The sequence below is a fragment of the Papio anubis genome, chromosome 8 (assembly GCF_008728515.1).
Source record: "Papio anubis isolate 15944 chromosome 8, Panubis1.0, whole genome shotgun sequence".
NCBI lineage: Eukaryota > Metazoa > Chordata > Mammalia > Primates > Cercopithecidae > Papio > Papio anubis.
In genome coordinates, this window is record NC_044983.1 from 66,981,842 (window position 1) to 67,003,878 (window position 22,037).

Below are 22,037 nucleotides of genomic sequence, written 5' to 3' on the forward strand. Positions count from 1 at the left end.
TAAGAACATGTAAGGAAAGGCAGAAAGAGCTAGAAAGCACCCATAGCCACGCCTATCTCTGTGACTTCTACCTACAAGGTGGCAAATTCATTTCACTGGCAGACTCTAAGCAGATCCAGCAAAAAACAGAATGAATTTGTGTTTCCCCATTGATCTATCATTCTCATGATAAAAAGATATGCCAATCTCTTCTTACAGGGTCTCAATAGAAAGTCGAGAGCACAAGTCCTTGGAGAAAGTTTTGTAAGACCATCTGAGCTTTGACTATCAGCAGTTAAAACCCAAGCTATGTGCTCTTCTTTCATGAAAGAGCAAAGGGGAGAAGGATGCCATATTTTTCAATGCACTGGCCCCAAAAATAGAACTTTTGGATCAGAAGTACTCAGGGCATCTCCTTGTACTCAAGTTCCCAAAAGAGAAGACAGGGGGTTATTAGTGAAATGCTAAGAACTGAAAATTATTCCCTGGGAATTTATAACCATGGAAAACTCTGGAATCAAAGCCCTTCACCACACTGAGCCTCACTCTCTCCCCCATCCCCTATCCCCACCTATCCCATTACAATCCCCATCCTCACTCTGCTAGTTCTGATTCTATTCCCAGACCTTTTGCTCATCTCACAATCTTTGAATAGCTATTTCAGACAAGGGCATTCATTAATGGTTTAGAACTGGAGGAACCCCTAACCCAGAGCTCAGAAACAGGCAAAGGGAGATGTCCAGGTCCCACCATGACTGAATGGGGAGGAGAAGGAAGAAGAAAGGTGTGTGGCTGGTAGCCAGGGCCGTGATGGGAATGGCACCTTCCAATGACAGCACTGGTGGGCTGACAGTACTTCAGAACCATGTGGACTGGAAAATACATTTACACTTCAAATAACCATCTCACAAATAAAATTTGAGAACATAAATCAAAGACTGCCTTGACTTCTATTATAGAATGGAAGCTGATCCTTTTTCTTCTTTTAGTCCAAGAATAGTTTGAAAATAAATTCCAGCTAAATTTAATCTATAGCTAATATTATTAAGAGAAACTGTGAATAAAAGTTATGGAAATGAGACATAATTCTAAAAATTCCATTTTAACTGTCTCTAAAATCTTCCTATCCTGGTGTTTGTTGGGTTCGGTAGTTTCCATCCATCTTCGTCCATTCCATTTATTTGTATTTCCTTCCATTTTGTTTGAGATCTTCTTCTTCTTCTTCTTCTTCTTCTTCTTCCTCCTCCTCCTCCTCCTCCTCCCTCCCCCTCCCCCTCCCCTCCCCCCCCTCCCTCCCCTCCCCTCCCCTCCCCTCCCCCTCCCCCTCCCCCCTCCCCCTCCCTCCTTCCTCCTTCTCTTCTTCTTCTTCTTCTTCTTCTTCATTTCACTTCCTCTTCTTCTTCCTTCTTCTTCCTTCTTGAGACAGTCTAAGCTCCTGGCTTCAGGTCGTGGCGCTGATCTAAATCACTGCAAGCTCCCAGCCTCCTGGGGTCACGCCATTCTCTGACAGAGTCGCTCACAGGCTGGAGTGCAGTGGCGATCTGGCTCACTGCAGCTCCGCCTCCCGCGGGTTCACGCCATTCTCCTGCCTCAGCTCCGGGCTGGGACTGGCCCACTACCGTAGCCCGGCTAATTTTGTGACCCGGTGAGATGGGGTTTCATCGTGTTAGCCAGGATGGTCTCGATCTCCTGACCTCGTGATCCGACCGTCAAGGCCTCCCAAAGTGCTGGGATTACAGGCTTGAGCCACTGTGCCCGGCCAGTTTTATTCTTTTCTTAATAAAATGCCAATAATTCAAGTGTTTCTATTCAGCTCAATCTACTTAGAATCGCAATGACAATTTAATGGAAGAAAACGTATTTTGAAATTCTGAGATTTTTTTTTTTAATTAAGCTTTGAGATTTTGTTGGATTTATTTTTAATTTACAGGTATTGACCCATAACAAGTGAGTTAAATTACACCAAGATAAAGATAATCTCCAGGTGGGAAGGAACAAATGTCTATGTGAGCTTTAAATGTTTCCTGATTTGCCTCTTCAAAGTGCAGTCCAGGCAGTGATATATAGATCACTTTTCCTAATGGTCGATAATGCTGAAATTTGAGACTATTACCACCCTCGAGTTTAAAGCAAGAGTTTGTTGAATTCTACTTGTACGTCCCTAATCACAGCTAGGCATCTGATAAATAGGAAATGAATCTGTACCCCCAAAGACTTCATTCACAGACGTTTTATCACAAATATGCACAAAAATATCTTGGATTCCACAGCCCAGTGCTCAAATGGCAAATTCAGGGTTGAGATATAAATGGAGAAAAATGAGAGCAGAAGGCATACGAACCACACAATCTTTTCGCTACCTCTGACCTCAAGATAAGCTGCTGCCAGTTCTTATAAGGCTCATTAGAAACAATCACACTAAGAATTTACAAACGGAACATGACAACACTTTCTAAACTGGCCGAGGATTGGGTCTTCAAGTACCACTCAAATATGTTAATACATGCATGCCCATGCGATAATACCACCACTATAATAGCAGGTTACTCACCATATGAGGAAATGCCGTACGGCTGTCCTGGCTGTGGGTACGTGGCATAGGCTGTAGCTTGTTGCATTCCTGTGGTAAACTGTGTTTGCCCATATGCAGCCATAGTTTGTGAGGAAGGGGTAGGGAGAATATGTGGGTATGGTCTGCTATTTGTCAGAAATGACAGAAAATAGAAAGCCCATGCATTAGATGGAAACATGCAAACCGATTAACAACCACATCACAAATTCCAGCTAAATATTGTATCTTAAAGTAAAACTTTCACACAGAATTGACAAAACACTGAAATACTTCAGTGTCTCCACTACATGATGCTCAAAATAAATTTGTGTCAATATATTTACATCTCTATGAAATGCACTTTCATTTAAATTAAGATGGAACATGTGGGCACAGACATGACTTGAAATAAATAAAAGTCTACTCAGAGAAGTTATTTATTGATTAAGAGAAAAATACATCTTACTTGGAAGGGTAAATCTGTGGTGGAGAGAACTGGTGAGTTGGTCGTGGGCTGAAGCTACTGCTCCCAATTGCTGAAAAACAAAACAAAACAAAATAATGCACAATAATCCAAACAAAATACAAAATATACAGAAAACACTGATATATTTTCAGCTATAGATTGGCCATATGTAATTTCAGATATTTGATCTTTGTGACCTGCAGAGATGGCAATTTCATATGGTTCCACCTAACAGAAACTATAAAGAGGAACGAATAGAAACTGATTAAGGGCTCTAGTTTTAAATGAACTGTTAGAAAACATCATCACAATCTTCTCAAATACCTGCCGGCATGCTGTGAGTTTTTACAGTGGCAATACTTCAATAGTACGAGGAGTCCTGGCTACTGTTTGGAAAGCTGTGCTGAAAGGGGAGGTATGAAGCTGAATGGCAGGATTGGGTGGGAATGTGAAAGGTCAGCCGGCCTATTGTTTGTGTTCAGTGAGAACACACAAACCTGAGGCCGTATTACCAAGAAAGGTGGTCTAATCTTCTCTCAGGTGAGAAGAACCAGGATAGATCCTCATTTGCCTGCATTGATTTAGCAATGGTTTTTAGTAAAAATGCATTCCTATAACTATCTTAAATTTCTCAAGTTACAAGCTAAGCCTGTTTTTTCCTGTGCTGATCCGGGTGTTCCTTTGCCTTTTAGTTATATGTGATCAACTTCAATGTTCAACTAAAAAAAGGTTTGCCTTTATTTTTTAAAGAGGTATTTAAGCATTCATGCAGAACTTTTCTTCTTAATCACATTCACTTGATTAAATAATGCACTAAAGTCCTAGCAAATGTTCTTGTACTCTAATTCTGAACTAAAGAAGCAAAAGCCTATGTTAACAAAGTCCTGAAAATGGCAGTTTCAGCTTATTTCATTGTAAACAGAGTCAATTGACATACATATAAATCTACATATATGTGTATGTTTATATACATACATATATATCTACACATACTTCCGTTTATCACATGTACATATTTTTTTCCTCCAATTCCCTAATCTCTATCGGGCTAAGATGCATATTCCTTGGCAGCAATTATTATAAGATATAATAAGTTTATTTTATTCTTCTACCAACAATTACTATCTTCGGAGGCTCTATTATTTATTAATTCTATTCTACACTAAAATCCTTTTAGAAGGTTCCATGTACTCAAAGTTTCATAAAGTTTTCCCATTGTCACACTGGTACATTTGTGTTTCTCAAATTCAATTTTCCAGCTTTTGTTTGGGATGACAGTGGTAGAATTGGATGAGAGTCTTCAAATCTATGAGTAATCCTTTCCTTGTAAAACAAACAAGGCCTGTCCAGGGACAGTAGATCTAGATTCGTACCACTCTTGTAAGTTCCCAGACTTCAAACATCTGACTGGCCACTTGGCAGAGACAGCATCTGTACTGAAGAGATGGCAACCCAGCCCAGCTGGTACACCCCATCATCTGGCACATACGGAGCCACTACTCTGTTCCAGGTGCGGTGCTAGATGCCACAGGTGCGAAGGTGCAAAGACTAGTTCTGTCTGATACGCGTGGGAAGGACGACACATAAAGAACTGTGGGATGGTCAGTTAAAGACTGCAATTTATAGAAGAGAGGGATTAGACTTCTTATTATCCTGTTTCCTCAGCACCTGACAGGGCCTGGCATGTGGTAGAGGGAATCAACACACATTGTTTGTTTAAAAAGAATGTGAGAATTAGGGCATAAGCAAAGTAGATGTTTAAAACCACAATAATGTGAAGAATGGTTTAATTATTTTAAGTTTTATATAAACATACATAATAAACCTAATTCAGCTCTTTAGCAATATAGATTGCAGTAAGTAGTATCCCTTATGAAATAAATGTGAAGAACCCACAATGCTGTCTTATAACTACTCACCTAGTTAGGTGTGCTTAAAATTACTGAATGTGTCAAAGGCCATGTAATAAGTCATATCTTTTGGGCTTTTTAAAATTTTTTAAATCATACTTTAAGTTCTAGGATACATGTGCACAACGTGCAGGTTTGTTACATAGGTATACATGTGCCATGTCGGTTTGCTGCACCCATTAACTCGTCATTTACATTAGGTATTTCTCCTAATGCTATCCTTCCCCCTTCCCCCCACCCCATGACAGTCCCCGGTGTGTGATGTTCTCCACCCTGTGTACAAGTGTTCTCACTGTCCAGTTCCCACCTATGAGTGAGAATATGTGGTGTTTGGTTTTCTGTCCTTGAGATAGTTTGCCCAGAATGATGGTTTCCAGTTTCATACATGTCCCTACGAAGGACATGAACTTATCTTTTTTTATGGCTGCATGAACTCATCCTTTTTTATTCCATGATGTATATGTGCCACATTTTCTTAATCCAGTCTATCATTGATGGACATTTGGGTTGGTTCCAAGTCTTTGATATTGTGAATAGTGTCGCAATAAACATACATGTGCATGTGTCTTTATAGCAGCATGATTTATAATCCTTTGGTTATATACCCAGTAATGGGATGGCTGGGTCAAATGGTGTTTCTTGGGCTTTCTTTAAATTCAAACCCCTGTATGGCTTCCACAATCTCTGTGTGGCCTGTATTCAAAAATCTGCCATCTTATACCTCAAGTACCTTTTCAGTAATGGCATGAAACACTTTAAACTTTCCAAACAGTAACCCAGGAGTTCAGACTAATTTTAATTTCATAGGACAAAAACAACCTAAAACAAAGGGAATGACCCCAGATCATCTATCAAGGTAAATTAAACAGTCATTTTACCCTTAGAAAACTCCAAATTACACCTGCCACAGAGCCTTGGGAATATACGGACAACCAATATCTCTTTATCTGTTTCAATTATTCCATTCTATGTCCAACACAGAAAGAAGCTCCTCCAATCTTTTTGTAGGAAGGGAGAGGGGAATCAAAAGTGAATAATAATCACAATCTTGGGACCTCTGGGAGGAGCAACAACTCTTGAAATTGGCAGGTCCTCAGCTCATTCCTCCCCCAGGCTCCTTCATGTCAACACTATTCAGCCGGACAATCAGGTCAAAAGCTTAGAAGTAAAGTTTTGACTCTTCTCTTTTCCTCACACCCCACCTACCCTTTGATCATAGGTCCAGTCTGCTTTCTCATCAAAATATACCCCAAACCTCACAGCTTCTCACTTCTCATCTATCACTCTGTTCCAGTCACCAACGTTGTGGCAAATAGAAGATGTACCTCCTCGTTCTTCTGCTGCAGGGGATGAAGCTGAACAAGGGCCTAGCTGTTAAGCCCTGCAATGCATCCATGCCATGCAGGGCAGGGGTGAGGGGACACTTTCAAAGGGCTTAACCCAACCAGTGACAATGCACCAGGAATACTAAGGTAGGCCTGCCTATTCCTGGGAGACCTGGGGCTCCTCTGATGGCCTTGCTGAAATGTTCTTAGACTGCACTCCCAACTAACTTAACCTTCCTTCCTTCCCTCTCTCCTTTTCCTTAACAAAATCCTGGTACAGTTAATCCTGCCTTGGTGGCTCTTCTAGGAAGACATGAACTAACACAGTCATCTTTCTTCTGAGCGAGGAAAACGTTGGTCTCCCTCCTTCCACGTGCCCTCACCTCACCCTTCTCCCCATAAAGCATCTTCCATGCATCAAACAGTGACCTCTTAAAAACATAAATTAAGTCATGCCACAAACCTCCCTGACCCTCAACTCCAAGCCCTCCATTATCCTCCTATCACATTTCAGTGAACCCAAACTTATTCCTGTCCTTCACCAAGATCTCTGCTCAGATGCCCTCTCCTCTAAAAGAGACTCCCATCCATTCTTTTACTAAATTCTTTGATCAGCTTTTGTTTTCTTCTTAGTACTTTTAGTTGCCTGTTTATGTACACCAGCACTTAACACTTACCCATGTATTATCTGTCTCTCCCAAAGAATGAAAGCTCCATGAGGGCAGAGACCCTGTGTACCATTTCACTGCTATATTCCCACTGCCTAGAACATTGCTTGGCAAATAGCAGGTGCTCAATAAATAATTGTTGAATGAATGAATCAGACCTTTTATGAACAATTAAATAAAGAAACCATATTTGTTACACAATATTTTTTCTCCTCCAGAAGCATTCCTGCTTCTATTTTCAATTTTCAAATATCACCAGACATCAACTAGCATTTTACTTAACAACTTAACAAATGTAGGCTTTGTAGAAATGGCAGAGGCAGCAAAGATATTAAAAACACTTTATTTGCAATCCCTCTTGTTCTTAAAATTGAAATCATTAAAATATTGTTTTTCATTGATAAAGAGTAAATGGGCATCACTTTACAATATTTTGAAACCATGATAAACAATGCTGCAATTTTCAGTTCAGCCACATGCCTTGGAAAACCAGCCTCCCCTTTCTTTCACTCTCCCCACACCAAGATCCCTGAGGGCTTCCCTGGAAGAGTGAGTCACTATGTCCTCAAGGCTTGCAGGTGCTAGGGCTCCTTGAAAGAGAGGTGGAGATAGCAATCACCAACATCAGAGTGGCTCCATTTCTTCTTTATCCTCACCGTCTATTTTGTTATGACACGAATAATAGTTAGGGTGGGAATCTTTAACTCTTTTTTTTTTTTTTTTTTGAGACAGAGTCTCACCCTGTCGCCCAGGCTGGAATGCAGTGGTGCATCTCAGCTCACTGCAACCTCCACCTCCTGGGTTCTAGCGATTCTCCTGTCTCAGCCTCCCGAGTAGCTGGGATTACAGGTGCCCGCCACCACGCCCAGCTAATTTTTTGTATTTTTAGTAGAGACGGGGTTTCACCGTGTTAGCTAGGATGGTCTTGACCTCCTGACCCCGTGATCCACCCCCCTCGGCCTCCCAAAGTACTGGGATTACAGGCGTGAGCCACTGTGCCCGGCCAGGTTCATGTGAATTTTTAAGCCATTGTGGAGAAGAAAGTAGGAGTGGTGGCCACAGAGGTAAAGGACAGCTTGGAGTTAAAGACTTAGAAACTTCTTTATTTTACAAACCCTAAGCCCTGTTCATAGTCATTCCAGTATGTTAATTTTTGTCTCTTTTATCATTTATAAAAGAGAGAGAAAAGAAAATGTAAAAATAAGAGAATATCGATTCCAGGGTGCTCTGTGCTTCCTATGCCTTCACTCTACCCCTTCAGCTCTCCTGATTCTTTCCTCTGCATTCAACACAGAGAATCAAACTATGGAAAACAAGATCCTTTACAGCTTCAACCTCTCGGCCCTTGCTTCTCCTGTGTATCTTTTGCAAGTTGAGGCTTGCAAGTTGAGGCTGCTTCTCAGATTCCAGATGTCACAAAGACCTGAAAACATATTTTCATTGTTGTTTCTTCCAAATCATTGGCTTTCTACTCTCCCACAAAATCTTTCTTTCTCTGGGGTTGATGACAGATCTTCAACATTTCCATGAATGACCCACATCCTGGACACTGCACATTTATCAAAAACTTTAGGATTTGGTGATGTCTCCCTATAAGCCCCAATATCACCCTGGGTTATATATCCACCGCTTTTCTCAGTCTGTCTAGGCCTCAACCCTGTCCTTCAGTCATCAAGCTCAAGACCACATCCTGGCCCCTTTTCCCCACTCCATGGTCTCAAGCCATAATCACATTGATCAATTCATTCATTTCCTTAGCAAACATTTACTGAGCATCTCCTATATGCTCGATACCATGAAGGCCACCAGGGCTGTAACTGAATAATACAAAATATCTGTTCTCATAGGGCTATAGTTTGGCAGGAAGACAGAAACCAAGAATTAATCCTAAAAGTAGTGATGAAGGCTGAGAAACTAACAACAGAGGCATGTGGTGAAGGCCTCATTGAGTTTAAGTAAGGAACATCATTTCTGTCTGGAATTTTCATTCCTTTGTTCTCATTTCATGTGTTATCCAACCTCATCAAGAGATGAAGAACACTTGACATCCCTATCTTTTCTCAAGGTATTAGCCCCTACCTCTCCTTCTTTCTACATGTCTTGAATACATGAAAAATTATTTTAAACCATTCCTTTATTGATACTCTCAATTTTCTTAAGTTCATATTCTACCATGCTCTACCTAGCAAACCCTTGACCCTGGATCAAGCCCAGTGTCTTTTTACGTGGTCTGCTAAGCCCTTATAGAGAAAAATCACTCCATCATACAGGCCCATGTTCATTAGCTCCAGCCTTGTTGAACCTTCAGCTCTACTGTCCATCCCCTTCTCTTTCTAGGCAGCTTCAGACTTCCCCAGCATCTACTAAGTCAATTTCAGTCTTCTTCAAGTCTTCAAGCTCATATGCCTATCACTACTCTCATTTTGAGTCACTTCAGAGGAAAAAGTAGAAGCCATCATTTGTTCATTCATGTTTTCTTTAATTCAAATACATGGCAAATATTAGGCAAATATGTGAGTGCCTAATATGTGGCAGGTACTGTTTTAGGTGTCAGGGATACAGAAGTGAACCAAACAAGACAGAATCCCTGCCAATACAAGCTTACGTTTTGGTAGGGTGAGAGTCCAACACTAAACATAATGCACAAGAGAATGACAGCATTTGCAAAAGGCTCATAATTATTGGCAGGAAAGAGTAGGGAGGAACCTGGCCTGGTAGAACAGAAGTAGAACAGGAGAGCTGCACTGAGTCGGGTGGTCACGGTGGGCCTCGATGAGAAGGCGAGATTTGAGCACAGACTTGAAGTCAGGGAGATAAAGGCAGGTATGCAGGGAAGGAACTGCCAGCGAAAAAGGCACTATGTGGGGAGCACGTCTACCACGTGGGAGGAAGAGCAGTAAGCAAGGGGGGCAGGCAACAAGGTCAGACAGTCTCTGAGGCAGACGATGACAGGGCTTGTGGGCTTTTTAAGGATTTGGTTTTTACCCATAGAGATGAATGGGAGCCGTTGAAGGGTCTGAACAGAATTGTATAGGAACTCCCTCAATGTACTGCCACCTTGTCCACTTCCAATTCATCTGCACCACTTCATATTGCATCTTCCCCAATGTTTCAGGGGACAAATTATTCTTTTCTAGCCTGATCCACTTCTGTTTTGGATTTGTGCTATTGCTGTCCCATCAGGGGCTTCCCTCTATCAATTATCCCCCTACTCGCCCATACCTATAATCTCTGCCTCTGTTGAGTTTGTGTCAGCAGTATGAAACCACCCTGACCTCCTAAATGCCATCCTTCTCTCTAATGAATTTCCTTTCCTTACCTTATTTTTAGCACTATGTACTTGAAAGACATTTTTCTTTTCCTCATCTTCACTCCCCCACATTATTCATGAAATCATCCATTCATTCAATAAACTTTAGGAGCACATACTATCTGTGAAGGGCTATGCTGGAGACACAGAAGTTGGTCATGTGGTCCAACAGGGACAAGGATAAGTAAAGTTCACCCATCTACTGAAACTGCTACAGGCTAACCCATTGATGCTTGTAATTTTTTAATTTTAAATTTTGACACAATTTGAAACTTGCAGAAAAGTTTCAAGAACAGCACAAAACGTCCCAGATATCTTTCATCCAAATTCCCCAACATGTTACTAGTTTTATCCTTGATTTCTTCTGTGTGTCTGAAAATGCATACGCATATATATCTCACATTCTGTTGGAGTTTTGTGTATAATATCTTTTTACTTATAAATATTTCTGGCCAGGTACGGTGGCTCACACCTGTAATCCTAGCACTTTGGGAGGCCAAAGCAAGTGGATCACGAGGTCAAGAGATTGAGAGCATCCTGGCCAACATGGTGAAACCCCGTCTCTACTAAAAATTCAAAAATTAGCTGGGCATGGTGGCATGCACCTGTAGTCCCAACTACTTGGGAGGCTGAAGCAGGAGAATCACTTGAATCCAGGAGGCAGAGGTTGCAGTGAACCAAGATCGCACCACTGTACCCCAGCCTGGGCAACAGAGCAAGACTGTCTCAAAACAAAACAAAATAAACAAACAAACAAACAAATAAAAAAAATATATATATATAGACACACATATATATATATACACATATACATTTTTTTCTATGTGTATTTCTTAAAAACAGAGTTCTTTTACCACAATACAGTTATCAAAATCAGAAAAAACACAGTGATAGTGATGCAATACTATTTTCCATAGATATTTTCAAAAAAATATATCTTTGTAGCACATTATTTTTAACTTGGACTTTAAAAGTATTACTTTTTAAAAGTATAAATGTTTTATATATACATATATAATGTAAAAATTTTGAAACTAAGACAAAAGCAGAAGGAATAACATTCAAATTATATTCCACCATCCAAAGAGAACCACTGTCAATTTTTAGACCTATATACACAGGCCCACATATGTACATACAGATGCCTTTTTAAGAAAGCAAAACTGTGATTATACTGAAAATATGACTCTTTCATAACTTGCTTTTTCTGTTAATATAGTTAACATTTTCTCAAGACATGTTTTACAAATAATTTTCAAGAGCTGTGTACAAATCCACATTGTTGACAGTGCTTCCTTAAAATTCTTACCTGTGTTTGCTTCCAGTTCAACACTCTTGCTTTTTGTTTGTTTGTTTGTTTGTTTTTGTTTTAAGACAAAGTCTTACTCTGCCGCCCAGGCTGAAGTGCAGTGGTGCAGTCGTAGCTCACTGTAACCTTGAACTCCTGGGCTCAAGTGATCTTCCAGTCTCAGCCTCCTTAGTAGCTAGGACCACAGGCACATGCCACCGTGCCCAGATAATTTTTAAAAAATTATTTTTTGTAGAGATAGGTCTCCTTATGTTGTTCAGGCTGGCCTCCAACTCCTGGGCTCAAATGATTCTCCTGCCTCTGCATCCCAAAGTGCTAGGATTACACGTGTGAACCACCATGCCTGGCCAAAACTGTTGCTTTATTCCGAATTACCTATTTTCATTTGATTTTCTGCCCCTGTCATATATATTAGCTTTCCATGAGTTCTGTCTTCAACCTTGTTTACCCCACTAGTTTTAACTTCCTGTACACTTTCAAATTTCCCACACCAAATCTCCCCTGAGCTCCAAACCCTAATATACTTGGCATCTGTAGGTAGATGTTGCCTCATAGTCAACATGCCCAAAACTAAGTTTCCTGTCTTCTTTTGTCAACCATGCTCCTCTTGCATTTCCTGGCTCTTAACTTCTTTCTCTGCCTCACTTACCCCTATACCCATGGTCACTGACCACTATAAATTCTGCTTCATAAATGAAATGCACCAAATCCATCACCTTCCCATACCCATTGCCAGTGCTTTATTTAAGGTCTTCAATATTTCTTGCTCAAATTAATACAAAAAAATCTCTAACTGATTTCTCCACTTCAGCTCACCTGCCCCCAATTCATCCTGCCATGGTGGCCATAATTCTGCTATGAATATGATCATGCAACCCCCTTCCTTTGATGCTTCCCATTGCACACAGGAGAAAACACAAATTCCATGAAGTTCACACAAGTCTCTTTAGACTCTAGCCCCTGCCTCCCTCTGCAACATGCCCTTGCTCTCACACTGTACATACACCAGGAACCCTGAACCATTAACAGTTCCCCAAAGATCCACACCCTCTGTGCTGCTGTCTCCTTTCATGGACTGTCCATTTGTCCAGCTTCTCCCTCCCAGTGCTTTTCTCCTACTCATTTCTTAAGACTGAGTACCTACTCCAAGACACCTTCCCTGATCACCCCACCCCAAGCTGGTCTCCACTAGGTCCCTTCCTGGGTGTTCTTTGGGCTCTCTGAGCTTCCCTCTGCATTATCAAACTGTACTGTGATGGTCTGTTCGTTTGCTCATCCCACTAAGCCCTGCACCAGGACCATTTTCATACACCTATGAAGTTAGCATGGTACCAACCACATAGCCGGGCAAAAGTCAAATTCTAATAAATATTTTAGGAAAGACCAAATGGATATTGCACCCTTTGTTATTTTTTATTGCTTTTACCTGGTATCATTAGTATCGAAGTTGTGTGTTTGCATTTCATTTTGTATTTACAATTTCTTTTTGTTGTGGTATGTATTAAACAAATGATCCAGAGAGCTTGATTAAATCAATCACAACTTTATGAAATTGTAGCATTTCCAATAGAGAGGTGCTAAAATTATAGCAGGCAATATAAAAAAAGTCAAAATTCTAAGAATTATCTCCGATATACATAATTTTTAAATGAAATACTCCAAGCTGGGCTGGGTGACTTGGCAAATATATAATCACATTCTCACAACCACCTTATGATCACAGTCACTTTCTTGTCAGTCATTTCATTATGACACTTGTGAAACTTGGATATTTTGTTTATTGGAGGCAGGTTTTATTAATGTGAAGGATATTAAAAACTAACTGAAGAACTTAATGTTGCTTTACAGGGTCTATTTAATTTAGATCTATAGTTGATATGACAGTTACTTCACAAGATGGCTTAGCAAGTCTGCTTAGAAGTGTAAAACACCAAATTTTGCCTAACAAAATTCGAAGACCTGAAAAAATAATACATCTAAGAGAGAATGGGGGAGGAGTCACCAGCATAGTAAATATAATTAGAAGAAAGGAGAAGAACAAAACTCTTTTTACCCCATTTATTGAATACCAACATTTCAGCAACCACTCCTTCATAATGAATGAAACCAGAATTGATAATATGTGACTCTGAGCAAAGTTATTTTATATGTATATATACATAAGTACATATATACCCACACATATACACATATACATGCATACATATAGATACACAGGGACGTTACATGAGTAAACTAGAAAAAATAATGCTTGGTGTTGATGTGAAAATCTGATATTCATTCCTTACCTGAACCTGAGAAATTGTCTAAAGACCCGTCTGCTGTCGTTGAAGCTGTTTCACTGCTGCTCATTGGCTCTGTTTTAACTACAAAAATAAACAACATACACCGATATTGAATTAATAGTTATTCATAAAGACATGGAAGAGAAGATATAACATTCAGAGTAATGACAAGAAAATCATTTCAAGAAACATTTTCCCTAACTGAACATAAATCATAAGCATAAATAGACTCCTTTTAAAAAACATTCATATATTAATTTATTTCCCCTTAGGAAACAACCTATCGTCACAAGTTACCCTTTAAAAGCAGCACTTTAAAAGTAATTAAATTCATCATTGCTTTACATATTTACTGAATTACTTATTGATAAATAAATTATCTCTCAAAATCTACATGATGTGATATAAAATCATTCCTGGGGTTGTGGAAAAATCCGTTATTTAGTCAGAGTCAAAAGGATAGAACAGAAAGATGTGGGGAAGTAGGAAGTGAGTGGGTGTCGACACCAGCAGGCCTTCCTGATGCTCAAGGGCAGGGTCCTCCCTACCACACACACACACACCTTCTGGGTTCTCCAGCATGGCTAAAAAACCGAGGGCTCGATTTAATGCACCATCGTTACCACCCAGCCATATCTGCCAATTCATCGATATTTTATGTATGCTTCGTACCAAAAACATTCTGAATCTAAATGAAGCAGAAACAAAGTTTTCTATTTCAAAACAGTATTGACAGCAGTTTGTGAAATACATACACGATCTTCGGTCAAGTCCCTTTGTGCTGTGAGATAACTTTTAGATTTATGCTATAGATTCTCTAAAGCAATCCACTCCCCTGATATGGTGACAGTTTTATTGTGCCCCTATCAAACAGACAAGCCAACAACTTCAGCACATCTGCTTTTGTTCTCTCTAGTTTTACACTTTTTTTTTTTTTTAATGAAGAAGTAGCATTGTTGTTTTCCGTAGAAACTGCTGGTGAAGTGTCATCATCAGAATTTGCCTATCCTGCTTTGTGGAAGGTATTCTTTTCTTAGTAACAGATTTTCAGAAAGAATGCAGTAATATTTTAAGGGATACCTAAACATCATTTACATGCTTCCTAAAACAAAGGCTCCCACAAGAGAGTATCTGGGGAGTCCTCTCTTATAAAGCAAATACATTTTGAAGTAGGAAAAGATGATGGAGAAAATGCAGCTTTTCCTTCTCTCAACATCACCAATCTGTTACAACCACCAGGGAAAAGACAAATTCACACAACCCCTGGATCTTCAGATATTCTCCTAATGCATAATGAGTAGTTTAAAAATAAGCATTATAAATAGATGCATCAGATAGTCACTTTTTAAAAAAATAATTATTCAGATGACTTCTAAACAAGCTTCAGAAAACAATAGTGAGACTAATGGAAATCACTCTGCTGGATAGTTTTAATGTAGACCAAAAAATGGTGTAACTGAAGTTGTAACTGAAGTTTTCACTTTTCTGCCAGTTGTTTTGGGTTTAGAAGTCTTTGTTGATGCTAAAAAATTCTGACATAAGCCTGTATTTCCCTTCTCTCTCCATGCCACCAGACAACCGAATGATTTTGCTTTTCATCACCATTACACTGCCATCGTTTCGGGAAAGGCAGTATTCCATTGCTAGCGCACAGTTTCTAAGTTTCTTACTCAGCTGTCCACATCATACCTTACCTCCTTAAAAAACAAAAACAAACAAACAAAAAACCTCATATAATGCCCCATACACATAAAGCAATCGTTCTATTTCACTCTCTGCCAGACAGATCACCACTAAGATTCTGAACTCAGAATCAAATACAACATACTAAGCAAAAGATTAGAATTAGGTGCCATGGAAACAGGTCCTGTAAAGTGCCTACTATGTGTTAGTTATTTATAGACATTATATAATTCATCCTTTTAAACAACTCTACAAATAGGTCTCAGAATAGACAAACTCCCTAGGCAATATTGCCTTCTTGTTTCCCATGCACACATTAAAACCAAAGGGGTTAGGAAGTCACCCAAAGACCCACAGTAAGGGGCAGAAATAAAATTTAATTTGGGATGTTTTTGACTCCAAGGCCCTTGACTAAAGCTTGAAGAAACGGTAATAAGTGGGACTTTCCAATAGTACAAGCTACTCCACAACAAGCCTGCTGGGGCACAGTGCCACATCGGGTAGAGTGGAAAGCGAAGTCCCTCCCCTCCTACGGTCTTAGGGCTCCCAGCCTAGTGAAGTTGCTGGAAGTTCTCACATAGAAGTTTCATGCCCAGCTGTCAGGAAAAGATGTGAAGAAAAAAATTGTTCCACTCCGTGAGATGTCAATCAAGATTACTTCTAAGTCTTTGTCAAATCTAAGGTCTATGACTTAACAGATTCTGTAGATGCAACTACTTTGTGAAAGCTTGACTACACCAAAACCACTCCTATTTCGGTACCCCTAAAATCGACACCAGCTATTCTCCATATGATTAGCTTAATTGAATGTAGCCTTCACTCCCAAGAGGCACATTCAATTATACTTGAAATCCATTAAAACTAGGCAAAAAGATTAGAAAGGAAAGGAAGAGGATACTTTTCTTTTAGGCCCCAATAACACTGCTTTTCACCATTGTTCAAACATACCCATCTATACACTAAGGAATAAAGACTCCCTTTTCCCAATGAACCCAGTTTTTTAAAAAGGTTCACTGTTGAAGGAAGAGGATGTACATAAAATAACCACCAGGATATTCATGATTTTATCAGATACTGTAATTGAATACTTTGATCACCAGGGATCTGATGCTAAAGACTGGTGATTTATTGTAATGTAAAATAGTTTCTGAATGAAAGCCAAAGACACAAAGACTACTTCTGGCTTTATTGTAGCCAAACGTATACCCACCAGAGAGTTAAAAAGACAAGAATAACCTCTGGCCACCAAAATGTTATCCATACCATTCCCACTAGCACTACCACATTTATAACTATGCTGTAGATGATGTGATAGAGCGTCTCTCCAATGCTTTGAATTTAAAAACAGACACTGAGTTTTCTTGGTCTTAGAGGTTTAAGGTACTGTAACATCTAAGAACAACTATCCTATCTAAGCCACCCATCTAAAAAGGAAAAACTATGAATGATCTGTTCACCTCTAAATAATTGGGATTAGTTTCTCTCCACCATACTATTCATTATATGACTCCAGTCTATTAGAAAAATAGTAACTTCTGTTTTCTTTTGCCACCACACGAGTCTCTTTTTCTACCATTCTAAGCTCCCAATCTTCCATCTGATCCTCAAAAATATATTCACCCTTTAAAAATATTCAAAAATTCCTTTTTATCCCTTAAATCTCCCTGTTCCTCCAACTCCTTCACTCAGCCATGCACTCTAGGCCTGAGCAATGCTGGGCAACTTGCTACGTCTAGATATGAAATGATCTTCCCTCCATAAATGCCTTTGAGTTTTGGTTTTGAAGTCAGAGAATCCAGTTACCTGCTATAAGACTTTCTAAAAGTGATTTACTCTCCTTGATCTTAATTATCTCCATATAAAATTATATCTATATTACAGGAATGAAATAATAATTCATAAAAATGTACATAAAGTACCTGGTATAAAGTAGGAGCTAAAACTATATTCAACATCACCATTAAAAGTAGCAGTAGCAATATTCTCTGTTGGGCTGAATGGCTTCGTCCTTTCTCCTGGGGAGTAATACCAGGAATAATACATAACAGTTAAAATCACCCGCTTTGGAACTATCAATTGAATTTCAATTTAGCTTTGCATCTAACAGCATGAATCTGGAAGTTAGTCAACTTCTGTATGCCTCGGCTTCCTCATCTGTAAGTGTGGGTGAATACTCAGGTGAGAATTAAAAAAGATAAATGCTTCTAAATTATTTCACACTGTGCTAGGCCCAGGGCCTATGCTTTTATAGTCACTCTACCACTATAGTGTCTCTTTATGACAAATCAAAGTTTTTCTTAAGATACAGATAACTGGGTCCAAATGTATCATGAACTTCACATTAAAGTTAAGCTTTCTCTTTAAAATAAAGAAGAATCCAAAGTGAAGGGATGTGTCTAAATCAGCCATGAGACCACGCTTCAAGAGAGCCAAAATTAAATCAAAGTAACTTGGAAATAAGATGGCAGGACCAAATTGTGATTATATGAAGAAAACTTATGCTTTGATCATTAAAAGGCAGTGTATACTTTCTGAAGAAACAGGCTAACAGAATGGTTTACATGGCAATTGTGATCAATAATTCCAGAAGAAAATGTGGCCATCTTTTCTGGCATTCTTGAGGGGAGGCTGGCCCATAAAATGAGAAAACCATCTTCCTTCATCATAAATTTCAGTGTGGATCTATCTATCAGACCATTGTAGCTTGGTGACATTAGCTATCAAGATCATGCCACTAACCCATCATACCATGATTCCATGCTCATCCAGCAACGTCTGGTTATACTTTGAAGGTTCCAGTCATGCAGAAGACTTCTGCATCTGCAGAAGATGACAGACCACTCAGAAGAAACAAATATTCTGTCCATTTGATTAGTTATATTTTTCACCATAAATTATGTGGGCTGTTTTAATAAACCAAGTTCACCCACAAAGGACAGTACCGCCTGCTGGACTAAGAGCCAGCCTGTGTGTTACAAATAATTCATGCCGCAATGTGCAGGGAAGGCAGCAGCCTGGGTGACCTGCAGGCCCTCCCCAGCAGCACCTAAGCTCATATCACAACTTTTCTCAAACTGTTAGAGTAAGCACAGCTTGTCTTTGCTTGGCACAAACTCAATCTTTCTTTTAGTTTTGTTTCCTACCATATTATGCAGGGACTTTAAAAACTCAGTTTACCATCCCTCTCCCACTCTTTATGATTCCTTCATCTCTTCTACTTCAAAAAGAGTTACCTTCATTCCATATTGGTTATTAAAATGTTCAGTTGCACCCATACCTTGAATTGCATTACCTCCATGAAATATCACTTTTCACCTCATTCATTCACTTACTTGCTATTACTCCCCATCATAATATCCCATCTTTCCAAATCCCTATCTATTCTCCCACTCCTGCTTCACAGCCTCCCTTGCCTAGCCTGAAACCCAGAGCCAGTCATGTCTAGTTCCCATCCTAGGTTGATGTGTGGTCTCATTTCTCCTAGCATCTTTTTTGCCAATTTTTAATCTCAGGATGGGCAATCTCTCATTGTTCACTGTTCTGCTGCTGTTCCAGATGGATGAGTATGGCAGAACAGGTGCCAGCATGCTGGCAGTCCACTTAATTGTATTCTGTCTTTATTCTTTTGAGTCACCCTGTTGCTTGCCAGACCCCCTTTTCCATCTCTTGACAACTGTCTGAAACAGTTTCCACTGAGTTTTTTCCATGTTCCTTAAGCTCCTGAGACATACCTCATCCCTCACAATCTTTAGCCCTTCCCCACCAACTATTTCCCTTCCACACCAACTATTTTCTAAAGAATGTTGATGCTGCATTAAATCCTTCATCTTCCTGCAACATTTCCCAGTTTTCCATGAATAATTAATTTCAATGAAGGTTTTCTTTCCTTGAGCAGTGTTTAACCTGTTTTACCAATAAGACTTTCCCAACTGCCCAGTTCAAACTCTTCTTAATCCTAACTTTCCTCAATTGTATAGAATAAGCCTTATTCCTTGACATTTTTTTAAAAAATGATTGTTCAATATAACATAGCAATAGTTCTCCTCTCCCCACTGTATTTCTTTTTCTCTAGGTTTTCTTCCGTTGTCTACTCTGTGGTTCTATAATTTCACCTCCTTCTTGTCCGCATTTTCTCTCACAATCATTTCTGTCCTGGCCAAACTCTATAATTTCCACTACTCTAATCTTTTACAAGCATCTTCTTTCTAATTTCACAGCCACTATCCTAATTACCTTCTGCCTCTTCTCTTATGAAAGTTAGCAAATTGGACTTTCAGCATCTATTCTCCCTGCTTTGGAAACAAATATTCATCTTTTCATAATTTAGATGTGCATAAGTCACTCCTGGCTCTGGGGTCTTCAGCAGGTTCTCCACTTCCTTCTGAAGTAAGTTCCCAATCTCTAATCATGTATTTAAGGCCCCCTATATGCTGACACAGAACTTTTCTTATTTTCTTTGCTTTATTTTTCATTTCATTTCTTTCATACACTTTATATTTGCATAACAAAGAATAATTTGCAGGAATGCAAGAGTACTGAAAAAATACAAAATCTCATCTAATTGTCCCAACTTTCCTGTGTGGCACTAATATCCCCATTTACAGATAAAGAACCACATATCCATATACTGGACATCATTTAAACCAACTGGCCTCCTAAGATGTTTAATGCTTCCTCAAATCTACAGCTTTGTAGTACCCTTCCCTCTGACACTGAATATTCTATGAATTTTACACATGACTCAATCCCACAGTTTCTTCAAGGTTCAACTAAAATCCCACCTGTTTCCTTAAGTCTTCTCTGATCTAGTACTCAGGGGTGGTTTCTCATTCCTTGAACTATGTCTGTGTTTGTGCCTCCTTTAGAATATATGTCCTATTCTATCTCATTTCATATTGGAAAGTCTTATCCATTTCAATATATGATAAACTGCTTCATGACATAAAAAGATCCTCTAAGACCAAAAACACTAGGCCACATTTTTTTTATTTACATGACTGTATCTCTACAGGACTTAGCCCAAGGTTTGGCTTGCAGTTGGAAATCAATATTTACTGAGGGAATGAATAAAGATAAACTGACTTAAAAAACAGTTTACAAGTGACTTCATACTACTAGGGACATTGCACAGGACAAATAAAAACACTGTTTATGCTAAAATCAAGATGACAGTTTATTCCCTCCAAATCATCACTCAGTCTACTGATAAGCAGGTTTTGCAAAGCATCTAATTTACAGAACATGTGTCAGTTATGTTATTTTGAAAAGGGTACTATTTGGAGAAGACACATTAGCATAAACTATCAATTACTGAAATTTTTGTAGGTTTAGAGAGGATCCCACCTGAATCAGTAAAAAGAAAGGTAAATAAATTATCATCCATTTGTAATAATTCATGGGACATAACCCACAAAAGCAAATGTTGGGTATTGCTGCAAGTAAGCCTCAAAAGAACCCTTTATAGAGTAACACAATTATGCTGTAGAGGATCGCAAAAGCACAAACATGCAACGTTCTGTTACGGGTTAGATTCAACGACAGTATCGCTCACAGATTTAATGAGTCTCTTCTTTCTCAAACCATGAGACAGAAATAGAAATGTGTTTTTAGAAACTGTGTCAAATGATTTAAAAAGGGGCAGCGAGGGAGATGTGAAGAGAATAAAATTGTTGCATAAAATATGAAAGTGGAAAAAAGCAGCATTGCTAAATTTATACATTTGACATCTCTAAATGCATGATTAATTCAATATTACAAGTAGTCATTTGATTATCTCTGCTTCACCTAAAAGTGCATATATCCATGAACTAAATGTGTTTTCTTTAGTTAATTCCCATTTAGGAAACAAGACATTCTTTTGTGTTTGCATTGGCTATATAGCATATGATCATTCTCTCTCCAAAGAGTAAAATTGAGGCCATCTTTATCTTAAAGGAGGGCAGGAAAAAACGTTAGCTGTTCAATGGTACACCTGGTACAATCTTATGAAAGCCAAATAAACACATCCAGACTAAACTTGAATTTAAGGGTATACATGGCCAAAAAGAAACATTGGTCCATTTCAAAACCCGCTATTCATGGAAAGTACAGCATATATTAATAGCAGCATGTGCAATTACTTATGGGGTGGTCTAGACTAATTGACTTTTTTTTGTAAAAGAAATAATATATGGTAAATCATAACTGCTCCTTTGTAATGTCTTTTACAACTCCATGTTCCTTTTTGTTTTGCAACTCATTCTTCTACACTAGCTCAGTTTCCTAACACACACAATCTGAGAAGATTACATGAGCCTCTATACTAATGCTCATCTGTCCCCCAGTCCAGTCTATCCTTGCAACTGCTGCCAGATTAACACCTAAAACACTTCCACCATATCAGCCCCTTGCTCAAAATATTCAGTGGCTTCTCTACCGACTCTAGGATGAAATCCAAATTCCTTAGCTTACTATTCAGGGTCCTCCACAGTTTGGCTCCAACTGATCCTTCCAACCGTATCTACTATCAATTCCTTCTTCAGCTAAACTGGTCTCCTAACAGTCTCCCAAAC

General features: G+C 39.1%; 1 protein-coding gene across 15 annotated transcripts in view; it reads right to left on the minus strand.

The window, feature by feature from the left end:
- Positions 1-22,037, minus strand: part of EYA1 (EYA transcriptional coactivator and phosphatase 1) — a 335,785-nt gene that overhangs the window by 124,089 nt on the left and 189,659 nt on the right. For 8 of the 15 annotated variants that reach the window (XM_017962096.3, XM_009213195.4, XM_031669625.1 and 5 more), the window contains 3 exons: positions 13,807-13,884; positions 2,997-3,066; positions 2,531-2,676 (listed from right to left, as the gene is read on the minus strand). In XM_017962096.3, coding sequence (XP_017817585.1) covers positions 2,531-2,676; positions 2,997-3,066; positions 13,807-13,884 — 294 coding nt within the window. The remainder of the gene's footprint in view (positions 1-2,530; positions 2,677-2,996; positions 3,067-13,806; positions 13,885-22,037) is intronic. The other 7 variants (XM_017962101.3, XM_031669626.1, XM_009213194.4 and 4 more) reach the window with 2 other exon arrangements.